General features: G+C 34.5%; 1 protein-coding gene across 4 annotated transcripts in view; it reads left to right on the top strand.

The window, feature by feature from the left end:
• Positions 1–24,729, top strand: part of ADGB (androglobin) — a 215,760-nt gene that overhangs the window by 149,800 nt on the left and 41,231 nt on the right. For all 4 annotated transcript variants that reach the window (XM_051855270.2, XM_051855271.2, XM_008263621.4 and 1 more), the window contains 4 exons: positions 402–555; positions 4,591–4,778; positions 8,641–8,825; positions 24,169–24,368. In XM_051855270.2, coding sequence (XP_051711230.2) covers positions 402–555; positions 4,591–4,778; positions 8,641–8,825; positions 24,169–24,368 — 727 coding nt within the window. The remainder of the gene's footprint in view (positions 1–401; positions 556–4,590; positions 4,779–8,640; positions 8,826–24,168; positions 24,369–24,729) is intronic.

Below are 24,729 nucleotides of genomic sequence, written 5' to 3'. Positions count from 1 at the left end.
GTTCGCCCATGCAGCTGCAGGGGCCCAAGCACTTAGGGCATCTACTACTGCTTTCCTAGGCCACAGCAGAGAGCTGGACTGGAAGAGGGCACCTGGGACTAGAACCGGCGCCCATATGGGATGCCGGCGCTGCAAGCAGATGATTCACCTAGTGCGCCACGGCGCCAGCCCCAGCATATTAAGCACAAGTTATAAATTACTTATAAAATGGAGTTTATTACTGAAGTTTTACATTGATATGTAAATACTGAAATTTTTAAAAATAACTTTAAAGGGCATATGATGTGCCTGCCTTGTAGTTATTTGAAACTTGAAACTTTTTAAACTTTTTGGCATTAAATCTAACTTCAAGTTTTCTTTATGATCATGTCAAGGGAAAGTTCATGCTTTTGTACTTACAGAGAAACATTTTTGGTTCCTCAAGATATGATTTTGCTTCCCAAAATATATGCTACACTCCCAGTCTGTATGCTGCACGTTGTGAATAATGACACTCTGGAACAAGTGCCCAAGGTGTTCCAAAAAGTAGTGCCTTATCTTTATACCAAGAATAAGGTAAGTGTAACCTTCATTCTCCTCTGTGGTAGATTTACAGTGAAGAACCATCAGCTTATCGAGGGCCCAAGAAAAGATTAGCCAAAGGTTCTTTCAATGCGCTTAAACAGAGAACGGGGTTCTGTTCTTTCCCTATTAAGTCCCATTTGTATGATATCAGGAAATACTTAGTGTGAATACTGGAGCATTTTCTGCTTTTCAGTCCTCTTTTTCCTTCTCCCCCATAAAAGTGTAATGAAAAGAAAGTATTAGAATTTCTATTTACGGAAATTACAAAATCATACAAAGCTTGAAACAGAAATTAATCTGATGAGTCTGTTTTGCCCTATTTCTGACCAAACCAGATAGCTGCCTCTCTTCCCTATTGACTTTTTATTCTAATCTTATTACTTGTATTCCAGAAGACTGGGATTACACAGCCACCCACCACCCATCATCCCTATTCTTTCAGCAAACAAAAGCATTTGGCATGCTATTTCTGCTGAATATAAACCCTAATGGCTGACTTTGTCAAACCATGTTGGTTCTGTATCTGTGTAAATCGTATCATCATGGTTTCAATCATGTCCTCTAAGAGGGAATCCTACAAAGAGCAGGGTATACCTAGACAGGAAATCGAGAGATCTGCTTTAGCTCTGGTCTTCCAGTCTTTAACTTCGTATTTTTTTTCCATTTGGGTTTTGGTTGTAATGCCTGAATTTCACTTTGGCCTATGATTCTATTCATTTTTTATCTGTCTAATGAATACTGAATTTCTAAGAATGAAAGATAAATTTTAAATAGACTAAATCCATAAAAATATAATAGCTCTTTTAGGCTGGCTTAGAGATTTTAAGAAACATCTTAAGAATTAAGGCAGTTAAATTCTTGATGTAGTCATTTAATGCAATTGATATTAATATATGTGTGTAGTTCTATATACGTGTTCTGAGTTTTTTACTGAGTTTTAATATTTCATTATAATTTAAATTTTAATAAACTCATTTTATTAAATATTTTTATGATATTAATTTCTTTTTTAAGATTTATTTATTCATTTGAAAGGCAGTTATATACAGAGAGGGGGAGACAGAGAGAGAGAGAGAGAGGGAAAGAGATCTTCAGTCCACTGGCTCACTTCCCAGATGGCCCAAACAGTTTGGGCTGGGTCAGGCCAAAACCAGGAGCCTGTAACTCCATCCAGATCTCCCGCAAGAGTGGCAGGGGACCAAACACTTGGGCCATCATCTGGTGCTTTTCCATTAGCAGGGAGCTGGCTTAGAAGTAGAGCACTACTACACAAAGAGGTGTTTATATGAGATGCCATGTCACAGGCACAGTTTTATCCCACTAAGCCACAATGCCAGTCACTGTGATATAAATTTTCCTGATATTGCTGCCAGATTTTACTACATTTGAAGATATTATTAAACTGTGATTGGATTTAAATTACTTTCACTTTGTAATAAATTTGGCAAGTTTCATATTTATATGAGAAATTAATCAATAATAACATGTAATATGTAATAATAACTTACATATTATTGATATAATTTATATATTATTATATATTGCATATTATTAATGTAGTTATTACATATTATTAATAATTATTATTATACTTATTACACTGTGAGATTTGAACCTTATGAACTTTACCGCCCTATGATATGAACCTTACCTCCCTGCAGAAAAACATCTTGGGTTAAAACAATCACTATAAGAAAGAATGAGTTCTTCAGTGAAGAACATGTCCTCACAAACAGGGATTATTTTTTGAATGTTTGTCATTTGACATAGATTTCTTTTGGAACAGAAACAATCTATTTAATTTGTGATTTGAAACCTAAAGCCCTAAAGATCAATAGCAAAAGGATGATTTTATTTAGAAAGGGGAATTCTATCAATGTCAAAGATGCCATCAACTTTTAGAAATATGTTCTCCTTCAGGGATCTTTAGACAATTTTTAATGGGAACAAATATTTGTGGGAACAAATAGGAGTCTGTTACATTTAGCATACTGTGTTGATTGTGCTTGGTTTGGTTTCTGTTGGTTTCTGTTTTTGTGAGTAGAGTGAGAAACTGTCTCCCAGACTAAGCTTGACTTTTTATTCAGTAATTCTATATACACAATATTTTCCAGTGTAAACCTGTTTTCATAAAACATTTTGGCTGAATATTTTCACAGAACACACTTTGGAAAACATTCCTCTTAGTTGAACCTCTTAACATTTTCATATGTGGTCTTGGTACCCCTCTTTTCTTTATCTTTTTCTATAATTTGATGCAGCCTTTATAAACTCGCTTGACATGTTTTTATCCTTCTATCCCATTGTTGGTCTCAAAAATCAGCTCAACATCCTTGAATAGATAAGGTCTCAAACTCTATTGAATATTCACCATATTGGTAGCCTGTAGCAAAAATTTTGTGTCTGGCAGGCTCATCAAGAGTTATCCTGCCCCATTTGAAATTCACCAGAGGTCTTGACATATGTCTTCCTGAAATGCAAAAACACCATGTCTACAATAGTTACATGATTTTGTATCTTCTTAACAAGGAAGAACTGAAGTCTTGGTCCCAATAAAGCCAGTAAACCCTGCTGGCATGTGGAAATCTATTTTGCAATTTCAGAGTCTGACAAGACATCCTTTTTGTAACTTGCTTTAGGGCCTTGATAAGGTGCCCATTATTGAACTTGCTAGTCTGTATTTCCCAGAGTACATACTTTCCTTTGATTTGAAAAAATCAGAATGGTTTGCTCAATTGTTTTTTCATAATTCCTCAAAGACCACATACAATGATTCACTGCATTCACATATGAGACATGGTATTTGGTATGATGTTATGTTATGTTAGTGTAACTCTTACTCTGCAAGTCCTGAATTTATTTAGAATAGCCAGTTTCTGTCTTATAATTCTATCACTAGCCAAGTTTTAAATCTTCAGTTACCAACATCTAGCCTACAACTTTATAACTTTTTCCCCTTAAAATTATTTACTTACTTTGGACACACACAATCTAAGAGTTAGGTCATTTTGTTTTTATTCTTTAATGCATTAGTACCATATGCTCAACTAACAATGGAAGTATCAAAGAGTCAGTGTGCTGCACTTTGCAGGTAAAAAAATATTTTAGCATATGTGATTTATCTTTATTTTGTGACTTATCTCAAACATTGAATCAAGAGGCTCTTATTGATGTCGTTATTCTCTTTCATGATGGATACTGGAATTCATAATATTATCTTTATTAAATCTATGAAAAATTTTGTATTCATTCTGGCTGTATTGTTTCTGGTAAGCTAAGCACATAGAGGTCTTCCTCTGCAGGAGAGAACACCTGAAAGGCAAACATACCTTTTCATTCCTCACTTCGAGCATCTGGAATCATACACACAGAATCACTGTGAACTTGTATATCTTATCTTGAGACTGTGCTCTTGATTCATTGACTTCTTGGCCAGAGACCCAGTTATGTTGAACCAAGTTGTTCTTCACCCTGAAGTAGTCACTTTCCAGGTTTGTTACCTGCCTCTTTCCTCCAACCTAAAGAGGTCATCTCCAGACGTACATCTGGATTTTGTGGAATCAGATCAAGTGATAATTTGATAGCTGACCCATCCTCTTATGAGAACTACACATTTATAAACTCTTCTGCTTTCCTTATCTTAGTATTTTAGAAAGATAACAAAAAATAAATAAAATAGAACATTATTGGTAACTCCAGGATGGTGCCATGGGAAAAACATGCTTAGAAAAATAACAAGCAAACATGGTAATCATCATCTACTACAGTTAAGCACTTTGTTTTATAGTTATGGAACCACACAAAGAAAAATTCTAGAATTTATTGTTTTCCTGAAAACATGTAAGAGAATATGCTTTCTAAGAGGAATTTCAAAGCATGTTAGGGACTCAATATTTATTAAGAGAGTTTGGAATCTAAACATATGTAAAGATACTGACGCCTTTTAGTACTGTGATGTTATATACTCTACGTTGGAGAGATAGGCAACCATGGAATAAATTGCTCTGTAATTTTTCTTTCTCATAGAAAGGATATACGTTTGTGGCTGAAGCGTTCACTGGTGACAACTACATATCTGCATCACGATTTAAACTGCGCCTCATTGGTCCTTATACTCCACTCCCATGCCTTTCTCGAGACACTCCATGCAACACCTTTGCCATAAAGGAAATCAGAGATTACTACATTCCCAATGACAAGAAAATTTTATTCAGGTATAAGTATATGATAGAAGGGGCAAAGCCTTTTAAAAATAGAATTTTAGGATAAAAATGAATATGGTAGTAAAACCCTAAACCAATTTTAATTTCAGTTTCTAGACTCTTCTGGAAACAATTAGAGCATTATATGGGTGATATATAGGATCAGCCTTGTGATGACACGTAAAGACACTGACACTCTCTTTGTCTTCATCCTATCCAACCTTCATTAAACACTCTTCATGCCTTCACTTCCTGTTTTTACTTTCTCCTTGCTGCACTCCATCATGGCCTGCTCTCTTGTAGAGATTTCTCTCCATGTGCTGACCCAAGCTACTCTGCAGGCTCATCTATGTACTCTCTTTGGAAGACCCCATCATGAACCCCACTTCTTTTACTCATCAGCCCTGTTGATTCTAAGGCAGGTCTGCCTCTCCTTTCTCTGCCTTTCTCTCTATCGCCAACGTCTCAATACCTTAGGTGCTCATTATCTATGCTGAAATTCATGACTTCATTACACTCCCTTTCTTTTTTATATTCTCTGTCATTTCTCCCTCTCAATTTCTACTTTTTATAGAATTGACAGAGGCAATGCACATATTTTATTATAAATGTTCAAACAAATTTATTATTATTTTCTAGGATTTTAAATATTCTCCAAATATTGGTAAATTGAATTTAAAAATATATTTCTGATGATATATATGCAAATAATAATTTATTATATGAATATTCTGATTTATTTGTAGCTACAATTCACATTTGGCTTGGCTTTTGAACTTCTTCCCCTTTAAACAATGCAAAAATTTCTATAACAAAATATAATTAGCAATAAAATTAAATTAGGGAACAACATTATACAGTCTAATCCCAAGTATTTTTTTTTTAAATTTACATTTGTTTATACATTTTATGTAGGTAAAAGTTGAGAGAAAAATTTGAAGAAAGCACACTTGGCTGAGGGCAATAGAAGAAACAGAAGACTTATTTTTTTAGTTTGTCTTCTTCTTGTAATACACTTATGAATTACCAACTTGAAATAAGGGGAAAAAGAAAGAGGGAAAGAAATAACAACTGTGTTAAAATATTTTAGCTACTATTATAGGAACCACAGTATTACACTGCAAGGCCACTGATAGATTGATAAGTGACGCACAACCCAACACCTAAATTACTCCCGAAAGCTTGTCTTGCAGCTGTAAAGCCAAAGGGTAGGAAAGGTGAGGAAGGGAGTCCTTGAGTAGCTTGCCAAAGTTCGTCAGTGAAGCAGGATATTCTTCTCCTGAGAACTAAAGACATCGAGTTTGTAAAGTGGGGCTCCAGACGCTATGCAGGGGGTGAGGCAGGAGAAAACAGCAAAGCCCTTGCTGAAGCACCTCATGTTGCAAGAAGTACAGATGGAACCTTCGAGGCCATGGGGTGGTTTAAAGGATTTTAAGAAAAATGGCATCATCAGAGCTGTGTTAAAAAGAAAAAATCTGCAAAGCATGAACTGAAAAAAAATTTTAAATTCTTCCTAAGAGAGAAATAAAATTAGAACATTGTGAAAAATTGTATTTAGTCATAAAAGCTAGTGAATATTGCATATATATTATATATAAAAGATACAGCACTTATAATATAGTGCTATATATGTAGAAATAGACATATGTTTCATCTTTTCCATATAACAAATTTATCTACATATGCTATGCTGTATATAAACGATATATGTATATCAACATACTATGTACTATATTAAAAGACATCTATGGCTACATGTTGTATAGTATATGTCCACATATTATGAGCTATATATTTGTATATATACACACATACATATGTATGTATGTATATGTGTGTATATGTAAAAGATATGTTTTATATATATGTATATATGTCTGTGTATATACACATAGGCTCAAGGCTGTTGTGTGCTGAATGAACTGACTGAAGAAGTGTAGCATGGCCAGGTGTAGGGAGAGGGGCAGAAAGATTTGAAATAACCAAGTGTGGATAATAGTAACACAAACAGGGCAAGGTCTTCTAGTGCTGCTATAACAAAGCTCCACACACTGGGTGGCCTAACCAACAGAATAATGCCTCATTCTGGGTGCCAGCAGTTTAAGATAAGGTAGGTTGGTTCCTACTGAGGGCCATGGGAGAGAATCTGTTTATGACTTCTTCTAGCTTCTTGTGGTTTGCTGGTAGACTTTGGTGTCATTGGCTTCTGGATGCATCATCCAGGTCTCTGGCTTCATCTTCATATGACTATTACCCTGTGTTCTTCTGCTTTCAAATTTCTCATTTTTATAAAAATGCCAGTCATATGGGGTTAGAGTTCACCATAATGACCTCGTTTTAATTTGATTACCACTGCAAGACCTCTCTCCAAGTATGGGACATTGTGAGGCACTGAGAATTAGAATTCCGACATATCTGTGATCAAGAGGAGGCAAAATTCAACCCCTAACAGGCAGTGACAGTGGACCTGAAGAAAGGAGGAAAGACTTTAAGATATTGAGAGAAAAGTTACAGGCTTAATTGATTGTGACTGCTGGGATTTAACTTAGAGACATGGTTCCGACGATGTCATTTACTTGTTTCAAAGGGCACGAGGGAATAAATCCATTTTCAAGGTGGTAATTGGTTGTTAAAATGGTCAGTTAAACAGCCACATGATATGCCATTGGTAATTGGACTGGAGACTTTGATTTGGGAATCATGTTTCTGCTCATGGAACAGACAAGAAAGTTTGTAAAAATGAGAGTCAGACACAGAAAAGAACAGAGAAATCCTCTGACATTTGTAGAAATACAAACGAGAAAGGAAGCTAGAAAAAAAAAAAAACAGTCCCACAATGGGAGAGAATGTCTAAAGGAAGAGTTTTTAAAGGAGTAGGAAGTGAGCATTGATTAACACTTGTGAAAATCTTCTGAGAGGTTCAGGAAGATGAGAACGGAAGTTTCTATAGTGGTGAGCTGCTGGTAGCCATGGCAAGAACAATTTTTGACCAGGGTTGGTGGCTGAGTAAGCCTGTGGGTGGTGATGAAATAAGAATGGAAGAAGACTGTGCTTAGATGGCAAGCTGGAAGGAGTGCAGATTGGATTGAAGATTCTGTGGTTTGTTTTGTTGTTGTTATTGTTTTGTTTTTATTTCTTTAAAGATTGGAGAAAACTGCATGAGAACAAGAAATAATGGGAAGGAGGAATAACGATGGGGGGATTTAAGATAGAAGAGAGAGGATACTCAGGATAGCAAATTTCTAGAGGAACTGAAAGGTGATAGAGTCCTAAGGAATCACCTGAACTAAGAAAAAAAAATCAAAAAACAATTCCTTGCTTGCATTAAAGGGATTTAGAAAGGGTGAGTTAATGATACCTTTCTCGTCTTTTCACAAAAGGTTCTAACTCGTTCAGTGAAGACTGAGAGGAACCTGCAGTATTACTCTGAGTTTCTATTTTTGTGATTTAAGGAAAATACTGTGAACAGTGGGACTTTGAGGGTTCTGCTTCTACCAGTTGTGCATTTCATCTGAGTACAAAGGAAGATATGATGGAACAGACTGGCATGGCGTTAGCAGTGTGCACATTTAGTAAGACGATTGGTAGCTTTTAGGGCTATTGCATTTCCTAAGTGACTGTTCATCATATCTGAACAAAAAAGGTATAATGCTATTGGAATTTGATAATAAAATTCCTATATTGTTATTGTTTTACCAGACCATATTAGAATTCTTTGCCAAAGGCAATAATACCTCTAATATTTTAGATATTAACCAACTTTACAAAGTGGTTTTACTTTTAAATCATCAAACCCAGAAAATTATGTGGTTTCCTTTAGTGATCTCAGAGAGACCAATGTACTTTCTTACAAAGTAACTTGTTTTCTTTATAGATATTCTGTTAAAGTTGCATTGCTTCATCCTGTTACAATACACGTGCGCATATCCAAGCCAGATGCATTCATCAAGCTTCAGGTTCTAGAAAATGAAGAAACCATGGTGAGCGTTGTTGGCAAAGGTCAAGCTATAATCCCAGCATTTAACTTCTTGGGGAGTGAAAAAGCTTTGAGCTCCCAATGTAAGTGTACCTTTTTGAATTGGATACTTGGATTCATAAATAGATATTTATATTTTCATGACATTATGACATGAAAATCATTACTCTCGATGTAATGCTTTCACTGGATGAGTAAATAAAAAAAGTTATCCGTGAATAGGGATTAATAGTAACAATGTGAGGCATATTATCTATTAAGTTGTTTTAGTGGCTTCCTCTTTTTTATATTTCTGAAAGATTTATTTTTATTTTAAAGTCAGAGTTACAGAGAGAGAGGGAGAGACAGAGAGATCCTCCATTCACTGGTTCATTCCCCAAATGGCCATAATGGCTATGGTGTGGGTTGGCCAAAGCCAAAAGCCAAAAGCTTCTTCCACATCTCCCACATGAATGCCAGGGGCCCAAGCACTTGGGCCATCTTCTGCTGCTTTTGCAGATGAATTAGCAGGGAGTTGGATCAGAAGCAGAACAGCTGGGACCCAATCCACACTCATATGCTAGCATTGCAGGCAGAAGCCTAATCTGCAGTGCCATAAACTGTCCCCAGAAGTGGAAAATCATGTAAGTATGGTTTTCTCAGAATGGTACTATGAAATGCATTAAATCTTCTGTTCTGCTTATATTAAAAAATGAAAAAAAAAAGAATCTGAAATTCTTTATAGTCATGCTACTCAGAAAATAAAATAGTGCCTCCTTCTCTACCTTTTCATTTACATTTTAAACAAAATTGGGATCGTACCTATTTTGCCAGTTGATACCTCTGCAGTTTTTCCTTCTTTGTAGCATTGGTTGTGAACTCTAGGCCAATGTTAAATAAAATTGATAATGATATATCCATTATATTTCTATTTTTAAATAAGAAGGCTTGTTGCAAGTTTCATTGTCTTAAGTTGTTGTTAATGTCTAATAATTGGCCTTTATTAAGGTTAAGAAAGTTCTTTCTATTAATTACTATGAATTTCAATTGGGAATGAGTTCGAACCCCATCTTCTTTTTTGATGTTTCTAAAAATCATTAAATCTTATCACTTTGTATTTCATAATTTGATTCTTAATGGTGAGCCCTCCTTGCATTCTTGGAATAGTTTGTATTTGGCTATGATGTTTTAATGCATTCTTATCCTGAGAGTACATGATTTTATTTGGATTGGTGGATCAAATTCATGACTTTGTATCTCTGGTCATCTTTTTGCCTGAATATGCAGCTTCACATTAATCTTTCCTGATTCTCAAGTTGAAATTATGACGAATTCTTGAGATTAATGTGGAAATGTTCTAATTTTTCTAATTTTGTAAAACATTTAAATGTTACAGTAATCATTTATGTTCTTTAAGTTCCTTAGATTTGACCTCAAACTCGACATCATATGCTTTCAGGGTATGCACTTTTGTTTGTTTTTTACTTTATTTTTAACAAATTTTTGAAGTTTTGAGGGCTTTAATATTCCATTTTTATAATACATATTTTTATTTCAAAGTCACAAATTCATCTAGCATTTTAAATTTATTCACATAAAAATGCATGCAGACTAATCTCTTTTCAATGTTTGTACAACCATTATTAAATAATGTTTTTAAAGTTTTATTTTAGATTATAGTTTTCCAAGCTTTCACTATATTATTGATCTTTTCTTAGAAGTAATTCCTGTATTTATTAATCAAATTTTAATAGCTCTCTTAGATTTGAAAGCTACTTCATTAATTTTTTTTACTTCCATAATTTTATTCAATATTTTAAAAATTTTAGTAATAGCACAAGATGAAAAAGAGTTTCCTGTACATGACAATATGAATTTCCTTTTAGGTTGAAAATGATACATTTTTAATAAATTATTTACAGATTTACTTAGTTTTATTTGGAAGTCAGAGTCAGAGAGAGAGAGAGGTCTTCTATCTGCTGGTTCACTCCCCAGGTGGCTGCAACGGGCAGGGCTGGTTGTGTCTCTGTGTTTCTGAGGGCTGGGATGACTTTAGTGTTGATTTCTGTCCTGAACAGTGATGAACGACTGTTGCTGGCTGCATCCTTTTACTGACATTTTTAATCTGGTCTACCCACTTGTTTCTGCTAATAAACCAAAGCTTGTGGATTATGATCCTGGACCTGGATTCAGTTCCCAGCTCCCAACTGCAGTCCTCTGGTCTTTTGGGGGCATTTGGGAAAGTGAAACAGCAGATGGAAGCACTTTATCTGTCGCTCTCCCTGACTCTCTCTCTCTCTTTTATTTCTCCCCTCCTTTACCTCTCTACTTCCTTTTAAATAAATAAATAAAAACTTTAAAATGAAAAATGTGTATTATGAAAAAAACTGTGCACATATTGCAAACTTTTTCTGTACCAGAATAAGCTTATTTTTAAATTCCATTTCATCCATTATTTTATATTTAATTTTTCAAAACCTTCCTCTTCATTTTAAATTTTATCAAATGATTATTTCTTCATTTCACCAGTTTAAATTTTAGCTGTATTTAAGTCTTGTTAAAAATAAATATACTTCATATATATATATATTTTTCAAAAATAAGGTTTCATATATTGCTTAGGATGCTATACATAGTGTCATTATGTGAATCACAGCCTATGGTTTAATTTAGATTTTTAAAATCTTAAACTTTTATATTTTTATAATGTTAATCTGCATTTTTTGGAAAGAACTCTACTTGATTACACTGTGTTATTTCCTTATTTTGATTTTTATAGTCCTAGATTTGACTTACAATCATTTTATTGGCAAGTTGTTCTTAAAGATTTAGTTATTTATTTGAAATGAGCAGTAACAGAGAGGGAGAGGGAAAGGCAGAGAGAAAGAGGTCTTCCATCCACTGGTTCACTCCCTAAATGGCTAGGACCCAGAGGCTTCTTCCAGATCTCCCACACGGTGCAGGAGCCGAAGCCCTTGAATCATTTTCTGCTGCTTTTCCAGGCACGTTAGCAGGAGCTGGACTGGAAGTGGAGCAGCTGGAACTGGAACTTGTGCCTATATGCAATGTGGGTGCTGCAAGCGGAGGCTTAACCCACTACTGTACAGCACCAGCCCTGGCAAGAATTTTTAAGTCTTTATTTATTCATTTATTTGAAAGACAGAGTGACAGAGAGAGGGAGAGACCCAAAGACATCATTCTTGTGCTGGTTCAGTCCCCAAATTCTCACAACACTCAGATCTGGATGCCATCCTGGTCTCCCACATGTATGGCAGGGACCCAGATACTCATGTCATCCCCCTCTCCCTTCACAGGCATATCAGCAGGAAGCAAGATGGGAAGCAGAGCAGCAGGAACCTGATTCGGCACTCATATCAGATGTGGGCATCGCTAGCAGCAGCTTAATAAGATGTGCCCCACTACTGGCCCCATTATTGAAATATTTTTACATTTATATTCCCAAGTATAATTATTTTTCTTGTTATTTATTTTTAAAATTGTTTATTAACAAGAATTATATATATTTTGGAGGTGTAGCATGACATTTCAATACATGAATACAGTGTGTATCAAACATCACAGTAAACATTTCCTCTTCTTGGACATTACTTATGAACTTCGAAGTTCCTGTCTTCCATTTGCTCATAAAATGAAAGTAGTTTATTTTGGACAATAGTCCCCATGCTTTGCTGGGGTGACATTCCTGCTGTTAATTCTGATTTGGCATTATAGTTGGTGAACAAATGTATTGATCATATATCTGTTGAATACTCGTGTAAATTAGATTTATCTCTGTTACTTAAAAGTTAAATTCTGTATAGTCTTTTAATGCATTCTATCTCTGTTTATGTGATTATATATTATAAGATACATAATTAGAGAGAAAAGGCCTTTGTTTCCTGTCACTCTTTTAACTAGTAATTATAATTATATTCCAAACAGTCTTGGTAGGGAGTTTGATTCCAGCTCTCCATGAATGGTACATTAAAGCTTACTTAGACATCAAGGTACACAAAGCAGCAGGAATCCTTCTGTTCAGATCCTTAGAATAATTTTAAGTGATTTAAATTATCTAAATAAGTGATTTTTTTTTAATTTAAAAATAACTACTTTTTCTTTTAAATTAAAATTGAAATGATTAAAAATTATTAGAATTAAAAAAAAAATAGCTGCCCCCAAAGCAGGGGCAGGTCTTTATCTTGTCTTATTAACCCTGGGAACAACATGTGAACTTTCATTATAGCTCAGGGGTATGTCTTTTCAGTATAAATAGGACTCAGAGGGGCAAACAGCTGGAAATACATCACACTGTGATGACATAATTAGGGCACAAAAATAGTGTTTTACAACACAGACAAATGGGAAATGAACTGTATTCATTAGTAGGGCTGAGCCTGAATCAAGCTCTAGCACTCCTTGTTCTCTTTGGAGAATATCCCTTTGCTCTCTTCGTGTGCCTTTCAACTCTGAATATGCCCTTGGGTTGTCCTCAATACTCAGTTTGCATCACTATTTTGTGGTTTCTCACTCAAATCTACGCTCACTCCACTTATATTTTTGTCTTCAGATACATTAATATTATTAATGAGAATACTGATACATTTGTGTTACAGGATATAGTAGATGATCTTGGCATTTATTCTGTATACAAACATTCATTCCATGTATAAGGAGGGATTAAACCCCATTACAAATATTTAGAAATCTGAAGAAAGCCAGTAACAAAATCTTAAATGCAGACCTCTTTAGATTTGTATTATCTCATGGAAATTTACAGAATATTTTTATATCTCATGATATTCAAGAATAAAATGTAGTATCGATACTCATGCCACACAGTTAGTATAAAATTAATTATTTCCCACAAAATGTACAACTAGGGCATTTGAGCATTTGAGAAAGCACTATGGACTGGAGACAGTAAAATCTTTTATTTTGTACACTTGTATAATGCTACTACTGATAGTGATTGGTGATAATCCCAGCCTTTTGTGTTTCTACACAAATATTTTTACAAGAGATTGTCCAATCTGCAAAATATTAAATAATTATAATATTTTCTTTCTTATTTAAAAAATAGCTTGTGTACATGACTTCCTGAACTTGTGTGTGTGTGTGTGTGTGCATGATAAATACCAAAATTAGAACTAATGAATCAATGGCCACATGCAGTTTTAATTTTGCTATACATTGTCAAATTGCCCTCAACTTAGTTTAACTTTATTCTCTTTTATCCATAATCCCATGATTGACAGAATGAGTTTTGTTTCTTTATCTTAATTGTTTCTTTATCTTATTTATTCTAATGTGTATATATATTTATTATTCTAATTTGCATTTCTTTAACAACTACTGATGTTGAGCTCTATCTGTGCTCATCAGTCATGTGTATAATTATCTAGTGAAGTGTCCATTCACAATTGCACCCATATTTTAATTGGCTGTCTTGATTATTAAACAGGTTTTTTTTTGTAATTTATATTCTATATATTCTAAATGCAAGTCCTTCATCCAATGTGTAGATTTATCCTACAACTGTGGGAGTTTTGGAGAATTAGCCCCAGAGCTATTCTCACTCACTCTACATGTAAATGGGTGATTCACATTAGCGTTAGGTGTTAACACCTGAAGTAACTCATCAAAAAATCTACTTCCTCCCTGGGACATCTGGTAACAATCCTACTGTACCCTGCAACACCAAGACTTTAACAATTTGTGCTAAATTTTTCTGTGCCACTGCAATCTACCCAGTGGGCATAGGGAAGAACCTACTTGGCATTCTACCACTTTGGACTCATACCCTCCAGCCTGAAATTTCTTTTAATCTTGTAATCACCTTGTAGGGCTAGAATCATCTTGATGTTGCAGGGTACAATAGTCCTAGGATGAATAGATGTGAACTATTCATCCTAGGACTATTGCTTTTGGTATTATCAGCCACAGCACCAGTTGAACTCTCCTAGCAGGACCTGAGTAAGGATCCATCCATATCACACAGTCCTAGAACCATAACAATTGGTGCCACAAGCTACAACATCACTCAGACTTGCCCATAGGACATGGGGGAAGTCACCGTTGTCTTCCTCAGAAGCAAGAACAAGGCCCCAGTTATTACATTCACCAGAGAGACTAACCCTGCACTCTCTGTAGACCAAAGATACAGACTCAGGAAAGCCTTATTCACTTCAAAGCCACACATCTATCCCTATGAACTGCAGCAGACTGCACCACTGGTTCACTAAATGACACAGCTGACATTGACTAAGACAAAAGAAACCACTAAGAGACTACACTTCTGGGATCACCTAAAGCTAAAGCCAAAGCAACAAGCCAAGTGATACCCTGCATTCCAGCTAAACCATAAACTCTTTTCTAATGAAACCCAGTCTGTAAAGAAGGAATACACACCTCAGATGTGCATCAATAAGGGGGTACTGAAGACATGAAGAAGGAAGGTAGTATGAGCCTCCAAAAGAATACAATATTCCTCCTGAATTAGATCTTTAACTGAAGGAAATCTATGAAATGAAAGTTAGACAAATCAAAATGATGATCGTAAGGAACTCAGTGAGATGCAAGAGAATACAGATATATAGATTAAAGAACTGAGCAAATCAATGAGTGATATTAAGGAAAATATTACTAAGAAGATAGACTTCATTAAGGAGAACCAAATAGAAATTTTACAGGTGGAATCTTCTATCAGTGAAATAAAAAATATGATTGAGAGCTTGAACACCAGAATTGGCCAAGTGGAGGAATTAATTTCTGACTTCAAGGACAAGAATTTTGAAATAACCTAATCAGATAGAAATGAAGAGAAAAGAATTAAAATAAATGAAGAAAGTCTACATGAAATATAGAATACCATTAAATGGCTAAATATTTTATTGTAGGTATTCGTGAAGAAGAAGCAGCAGAAGAAGAGAAAAAGAGGAAGAGAAAGAGGAAGAGGAGGAAGAAGAGGAGGAGGAGAATAAAAAAGGCATTGAGAACCTGCTAAATGAAATAATAGTTGAAAATTTCTCATATTTTGAAAGAGACATGGACATCCAGATAGAAAAGTCTAAAGAAACCCAAGCAGACTCAACCAAAACAGATCTTTTCCAAGGAATATTGTAGTCTAATTATTAGAAGTTAAAGACAAGGAGAGAACTCTAAAGCCATTAAGAGAAAATTGTCAAGTTACATATAAAGGAAAACCAATTAAATTAACATCAGGCTTCTCAGTGGAAACCCTAAAGGCCAGAAGAGAATAGGTCTAAACAAACAAACAAACAAACAACCTTCCAACCAAGAATATTATATCCAACTAAGGTATCCTTTAAAAGTGAAGGAGAAATAAATTATTTCCCAGATCAGCAAAAACAGAGAATTCACCAGACTTACAAGAAATTCTGAAGGAGGTCTTGCATTAGAAGTAAACACACAAACACATGACACCACCAAATTCACCAACAGAGCAAGAGAATCATTATCCAATCAACAAAATGGCAAATCATAGTTCTTATCTATCAAAACTAACCGTGAATTTAAATGGACTATATTCACCAACCAAAAGACTTAGGTTGGCTGAATGACTCCACTCTATACTGTCTATAAGAAATAAACTTCACAAACAAAGATACACACAGAATGAAAGTGAATAGCTTCAAATAGCTATACCAGGCAAATGGAAACCAAAAGCAATTATATCAGATAAAACAGATTTTAAAACAGAAACTGTAAAAAGAGATGAAGAAGGACATTATGTTTTGATAAAAGCTCATTTCAATAAGATATAACAATCATAAATAAATATTCACCCAACACAAAATCACGCAGATATATAAAGCAAATACTATTAGAGGGAGAGATAGACTCCAATAAAATAATAGTGGACGAATTCAACACTCCACTCTCATCAGTGGACAGATCATCCAGACAAAATTCAATGAGGATACACTGGCATTGAGCATTAATTGTTTACATTAAAAACAAGAAATGTCTCAAATTAAATATCTAATGATGCTTCTTGAAGACTTAGGGGAAAATAAAAAACAAAGCAAACCCCAAATCACCAGGAGGCGAGGTAATAGGAATCAGAGGGTAAATATATGGCATTCAAACCAAAAAAAAATTCAGCAAAACAAAAATTTGGTTGTTTGAGAGTACAAACAAAATAGATAAGATTCCTGCCAAAGAAAAATTTAGAAAAAACTAAAATAAATTAAATTAGAGACAAAAAGAGAGGCGTTAGAACTGACACTGCTGAAATACAAAAAGATCAGAAGATACTACTAGGAAAAATATATACTGAAAAACTGGGAAACCCTGAAGAAATGGATAAATTTCTAGATTCATATACCTACCAAGATTAAATCAGGAAGATACAGACAACCTAAACAGACTTAACAAAAATAAGATTGAAGCAGTAAACAAAATTCTCCTAACAATTCTCCTGTCAAGGAAAAGTTTGGGATCTGATCGTTTTACCTCTGAGTTCTACAAAATATTCAAAGAAGTATTTCCAATGCTCTTCAAACTCTTCCAAAGCATTGAACAGGATAAATCTCTGCCAAACTCCAGCATTACTTTTAGACCAAAACCAAAGACACAACATGAAAAGAAAACTACCAATGTATATCTTTAATGAATATAGATACAAAGATTCTAACAAAATATTAGCACATTGAATGCAAAATCACATCAAAAATATCATACATCATGATCATGTGGGATTTATCCAAAAAGTGTAATGCTAGTTCAACATCCGTGAAGCAATAAATGACATAAATCACATAAATAGAATGAAGAAAAAAACTATATGGTCATCTCAATAAATGGAGAGAAAGCATTTGACACTATTTAACACCTCTTCATGATAAAAACCCTCCTCAAACTTAGAAGCATTGTTTCTCAAAATTATAAAGCTGTAGATCACAAACCAACAGCCAATATCAGATTGAATAGGGAAAAGCTGAAAGCATTTCACCTCAAATCTGGAACAAGACAAGTATGTCCACTTTTGCCACTATTGTTCAGATGTGATACTGGAAGTTTTAGCAAGAACAGTTAAGAAGGAGAAAGACAGAAAGCACATCAATATTGGAAAAGAGGTGATCAAATTATCCATGTTTGCAGGTGATATGATGTTGTATATGGACAAATCTAAACACTAAGCCAAAAAATGGTCAGAATTGGTAAACCAATTCAGTAAAATCACAGGTGGCAAAACAAACATACAAAAACAATAGATTTCTTGTATGCTAATGATGAACTCACAGAGAAATCCAGAAAGAAATCCCACTCACAATAACCAAAAAATCAAATATTTAGGAATAAATTTAACCAAAGAAGTGAAACATCTGTACAATGAAAATTATCAGATATTGATGAAAGAAATCATCAAGGATACAAAAAAAAATGGAAAGATATTCCTTGCTCAAGGATTAGGACAATCAGTATCTATCAAATATCTCTACTACCTAAAGCAATCTATAGACTCAATACAATTTGTAATAACACACCAATGACATTCTTCACAGAATTAGAAAAAACAATGCTAAAATTCATATGGAATCGTGAAAGACCCAGAATAGCAAAAGAGATCCTGAACAAGAAAAATCAAGATGGAGGCATCATAATAAAAGACCTCAAAGCATACTAAGAGGCTATAGTAATTAAAACAGTATGGTACTGGCATAAAAATGATATATAGGTCAGTGGAACAGAACAGAACAGAAAGCCCAGAACTTAATTCATATACATACACTCACCTGACTTTTGACAGAAGTATACAGAGCATATTGTGGAATAAGGATAATTTCTTCAATGAATGGTGCTGGCAAAACTGGGTGAATATATCTGGAAGAATGAAATTAGATCTATACCTCTCACCATATACAAAAATCAACTCTCAATGAATCAAGGACCTAAATTTAAGACCCAACACTATGAAGTTGTTGGAAGAAAACACAGGAGAAACACTCCAAGACATTGATGTAGGTGATGATTTCTTTTGAGACAAATTTTGCGACAAATCCCCAAAAGCACAGACAACAAAAACAAAATGAAACAAATGGGACTGTATCAAACTCAGGAGCTTTTCCCAGCAAATGAAACAATCAATATAGTGAGGAGACATCTAAAAGAATGGGAAATAAATAGTTGCACACCATCTATCCAACTAAACATTAATATCCATAATATATCAGCAACTTAAAAAACTCAATGACAACAAAAGAAACTATCTGTTTAGAAACGGGCAAAGGATTTCAGTAGTTAATTCTCAAAAAAAAAAGAAAAACAAATGGCCACAAATATATGAAAAAATTCTCAACATTAACCATCAAGAAAACGCAATCAAAACCACAATGTGATATCACTTCACTCTTGTCAAAATGACTAAAATAAAAGACAGTAAGAACAAATGCTGGTGTAAATTTGGACAAAGAGGAACACTTATACACTGCTGGTGGGAATGTAAATTAGGGCAGTCATTGTGGAAAACAGTGTGGAGATTTCTTTGGGTCGCATTTTGATAATATTGGTTGTTCAATCCACAAACAAGGAAGATTTTTCCTATTTTTTGTGTCTTTCTCTAATTCTTTTATGTTTTATAATTTTTACTGTAGAGCTCTTTAAAATTCTTGGTTAAATGTATTCCAAGTTATTTACATTTTTGTAGTGATTGTTTAAGGACTGATCTTACAAGTTGTTTTTCAGCCATGGCATTGTCTGTGTATAAAAAGGCTATTGATTTTTCTGTGTTGATTTTATTTCCTGCTACTTTATCAAACTCTCTTATGAGTTCCAATATTGTATCACTGGAACCTTTTAGTCTCCATATATAGAATCATGCCATCTTCATACAGTGATATTTTGACTTCTTTCTTTCCAATTTATTTCCCTTTGATTTCTTTTTCTTTCCTAATGGCTTTGGCCAGACTTCCAGAACTATTTTGGACAGAAATGGTGAAAGTGGGCATCCTTGTCTGGTTCCAGATCTTAGTGAAAACGCTTATAGCTTTTCCTCATTTAATATAATGCTGGCTGTGGGTTTGTCATAAATTGCTTTGATTGTGTTGAGTAATGTTCTTCCTGTCCCCAAAGTGCTGAAGGTTTTTATCATGAAATGATGTTGTATTTATCAAATTCTTTCTCTGCATCTATTGAGTTTCTCATATGTTTTTATTCTTTAATTTGTCAAGATATACATTTATTGATTTACATATGTTGAACCATCCAGGGATAAATCTCACTTGCCCTGGGCAGTGGGGATTGTATTGGTGTATTGTTGGATTTGATTAGCTAGTATTTTGTTAAGGAGTTTTTGCATCTGTATTCATTATGGATATTGGTCTATAGTTATCTTTCTTTGTTGTATATTTTTCTGGTTTTGGAATTAAGATAAAGAGGGCTTCATAGAAGGACTTTGGAAGGATTCCTTGCCTTTTGATTGTTGTAAAAGTTTGAGGAAAATTGGAATTATTTCTTCTTTAAATGTCTGCTAGAATTCATCATTGAAACCATCTTGTCCTTGGCTTTTCTTTGTCCGAGATGGTCCCTATTACTGATTCAACCTCCATATTGATTATTGGTCTATTTAGGTTTTCTGTATCTTCATGACTCAATTCTGGTAGATTGTATATCTCCCAAAATCTATCCATTTTCTAGATTTTCCAATTTATTTGCATACAACTTCTTGTAGAATCCTGGTGAATTTTATTTATTTATTTATCTGTTATGATGTCTCCTTTTCATCTCTGATTTTATTAATTTGTGTTAGTCCCCACCCACCCCTTTTCTTGGTTAGTTGGGCCAAAGCTGTACCAATTTTATTTATTTTTTCAAAGTATCAGCTCTTCATTTCAATGATTTTTGAACTTGGAAAATACTAACATCTTTATAAAACTGAGCTTTCTTGCCCATGAAAATATATCTCACAAATATATCTCACTATATCTATATATATATAAGTATATCTCACAAATATTTGAGTCTTTGATTTCTATACCAGTTTTCACAATTTTCAATGGTATATTTTATATATACTTCATTAAATTTATGTCTAAGTATAATATTCTATGTGAGCTCCGTCTAGGTCTCATATATATGTTAAACCATTTTTTGTCTGTATTTTCTTCCAGTGACTTCCAGAGCAAATTACAGTAGTCTTTCCTTATCACAGTTTCAGTTAGTGATGATAAATTACAGTCCAAAAATCTTAAGTGGAGACTTCTAGTAATAAACAGTTCTTAAGACTGTTATTGCATGCTGTTCTGAGTGGCGTCATGAAATCTGGTACTGCTACATCCTCCTTCACTATCTTGTGAATCAACATCTTTGTGCAGCAGTATCCACCTATATACTACCCATCCATTAGTCACCTAGGAGTTATCTCAGTTTTCATATCATCTGTTGTAGTATTGCAGCACTTGTGTTTCCAAGGAGCCTTTATTTTACATAACTTTGGCCCCAAAACACAAAAGCAGTGATGTTGGCAATTTGGACATGCCACAGGTAAAGATGTAATGCACTTTACTTTAAGGAAAAGGGTGAAAGTGCAATAATATATTTTAGAGACTAAAATATCACATTCATATATTTTCTATCACAACACATAGTTATAATTGTCCCGTTTTATTAGTTATTGTAGTTGACCTCTTTTTGTTTGTTGTGCCTAATTTAGAAATTCTTGTGCCTAATTTATAAACTAAATTCCATCATAGGTGTCTACTTTCAGGTGAAAACATAGTATATATAGGACTTGGTATAATTTATGGTTTCTGATAAAAAATGGTAGTCTTGAAACTCATGCCTCACAGATAACTCAAACTGAATAACTTGCTACAACAAACGTTTACTATCTCAGTTTTGGAAGATACAGTTCTGAAATAGTGGTTTTTATCTACATTTATTTGTTTATTTGAAAGTCCAAGCTGGAGAGGGAAGGAGGAATTGAGGGAGGGAGAGATTCAGAAAGAGAGAGAGAGACCATTCACTAGCTGGCTCACTCCCCAGAGCGCCACAACAGCCAGCACAGAACCATGGCAATGCTAGGAGCCAAGAGGTTCATCTGGGTCTCCCACCTGGATGGCAGGAGCCCAAGCACTTGAGCCATCCTCCACTGTTTTTCCTAGGCTATTAGTAGGAAGCAAACCTGTGCTCATATGAGATTCAGGAGCTACAGCAATGGCTTTACCCACTATGCCATAATGCCAGTCACTAAAATTGTTTTTGACTAGGTCATACTCCCACTGATTTCTTTCTGTGTATTTCTGTGTCTTCCTTCTCTATCTTGAGAACAAATGACATATAGGTTGGGGTGAGCTTCAAATTAGTTTGATCTCACTTTAGCTATTTCACTTATAATTAAGTTTGTAAATATTCTTATGTCAGGTAGATCACAGTCTAGCATGCTGAGTGGACAGATCTCTTTATGGGGTCACTGTTCCACAGCCACACTATACCATGGATAACATAGCCTATCTCAAATTCTTTTTCACTCTGCACTTCTGTTTAGATAATTTCTATCATTTATCTTCCAGTTTATTAATCTTTAATTCTGATTTTCACAATCTTTAAAGTCTTTACAAGAGTTCCTTTTTTTACATACAGTTAGATGAAAAATTTTATTTTGCTTCTTTATATATTTCATTTTTTCTGTTGGTGTTCAGTATATCCATCTTTTCCCTTAAGTACTTAAATACATTTGTAATAACTGTTTTAAAGACCTTGTTTGCTAAGTTCAATGCCAGTATTAGTTATGTGTCTATAACTTTTTTCTCAAGTTATGATCACACTCCTTGCTTCTTCTTATAAACTATGTTGCACACTATGACTGCTGTATTGCTAAGAGTCTTTATTATATTTCACTGAAATAATTTTGTCAAGGTAAGCAGTTTATTTTGTTAACAGGTTAGACGGAGACTGCCACAACTTGTTTCTGATTTAGATCAGATATACATCAGATCTAGAGTTGCTTTTACTCTAGGTAGCTCCACTTTTAAGCTTGACAATTTTCTGGGTTCTAAACCAAATTTTATGGGTGTTCACTAAATTCCCTTCACTTTGTCAGGTCAGAAATCCACTTCTCTCCACATTATGCAGCTGCTAGAATCTCCATTAAGCTCACAGTTTCCCACTAGTTCTTGTCTGCCAGTCATTGTTGAGTATACAAGGGAAGTTTAGAATTTAGCTAAAGACCAAGCAGATCCCTATGCATATTTCTAAGCTTCTCAGATACTCATTTCTGGTACTTTACTAATAAATTTTTATTGTCCCAAAATTGTGATCCTAAGGGAAGGGAAACATAATGTGATATCTCCAATTCTTCAGATTTCTATCTGTGAGTATCTTCCTGGCTGTGCACAGGGAATTCAGTCCAAGTGGTGAACAGCTGAGTTGCTAGGCTCAGAAAAACAAGATTGGAGTTCAGAGAACCTGAGACAATGACTATTGCCTAAGACTGTAGGCAAGATTAACTATTGGTTTAAATTAATTGTTTTATACATCTTGTTCAATTTGGTCTCTCTTTCTCTCTCTCTCTCTCTCTCTCTCTCTCTCTCTCTGTGTGTGTGTGTGTGTGTTAAGAAAACAACCTCATCTCAGATTTCATTGTGCTGTTTACCTTTGGTCTCTCAATAAATGTTTGATAAATTCATTAGTAGCATACAACAAATTTCCATTTTTTAACTCCCCCAAATCTTATAAAAACTACTTGTTAATTACAAAATAATACAGAGAGAAATTAGAAATTAAAGCAGAAGAGGGCCAGCACTGTGGCGTAGCAGGTAAAGCCACCGCCTGCAGTTCTGGTATACCATATGGGCACCAGTTCGAGTCTTGGATTTCCACTTCTGATCCATCTCTCTGCTATGGCCATGGGAAAGCAGTAGAAGATGGCCCAAGTCCTTGTGCCTCTGCATCCGCATGGGAGACCCAGAAGAAGCTCCTGGCTCCTGGCTTTGGATTGGCACAGCTCTGGCCATTGTGACCATTTGGGGAGTGATCCAGCAGATAGAAGACATCTCTCTCTCTCTCTCTCTTTCATTGCTTCTGCCTCTCTGTAACTCTACCTTTCAAATAAATAAATAAATCTTAAAGAAATTAAAGCAGAAGGGTTTTATGACTGTGTTGACATACACATGATCTTGATTAGTAAGGAAGTCAGTTTTGAAGTATAGTGATGTTCAGTGACACAGATGAATGAGACATTGTTGTAAATTCTTTTAACAATCAACAGTTTTTCACAAATATGTACTGCACTATGGAGCTAAAGTTCTGTTGTAGTCATGTATCTTAAGAGCAAAAATGTTTCCAAGAAGCCAATTATATTGTTTATTTTCATTAAACCAAAATAATTCTCCCATTCTTTTGAGTGTTTCATAGATAGATGTAACTAATTTAATAAAAATTTACATATCATATATTTAACACAAAATTAATATATCTCCTATTCAGCAAGCAAGCAAGTCCTTTTACTTCATACATCACCCAAGAAAGATCCAGATGCAGCAGCTAAGAAGAAGTCTACCCAAGGAAGTCAGAAATTCAATAAGGGTAAACTTGGAAGTACAGTTGTAGACACTGGTCTGCCTCTTTTGGAAGAGGAAGTTATCAATTTGCCCACGAGGGAAGAAAACTGTAGCACACCACAGCAGGTATATTTGTATTTGCATTCAAAAGAATTATGCTATTGCACTGCTCTTAAAAATATAAAATAAAACAATCCTCTTCCTAAGAGTTGTCAATGCATAATATTTTCTACATTTAGTTCCACCAAGATACAACCAGAATTGAAGAATGAGACATTCTTGAACAATTCCTCTGTGCCAAAATCCTTAACTACATAACAAATTTCATCTGCAAGCTAATTCTATAATATGCATATAATTGTATTATTTTCTAAATGAGTTTCAAGAGGCTACATAACTTCAAAGTTCACAAATTAATAAGAGCACAGATTATAGATCACATATTAATGAAAACTGGCATGAATGTGCCATATGTTCAAGGGGGAAA

Source organism: Oryctolagus cuniculus, chromosome 5 (genome assembly GCF_964237555.1).
Source record: "Oryctolagus cuniculus chromosome 5, mOryCun1.1, whole genome shotgun sequence".
NCBI lineage: Eukaryota > Metazoa > Chordata > Mammalia > Lagomorpha > Leporidae > Oryctolagus > Oryctolagus cuniculus.
The sequence above is the reverse complement of the archived record's forward strand: the minus strand, read 5'-3'. Positions and strand labels throughout refer to the sequence as shown.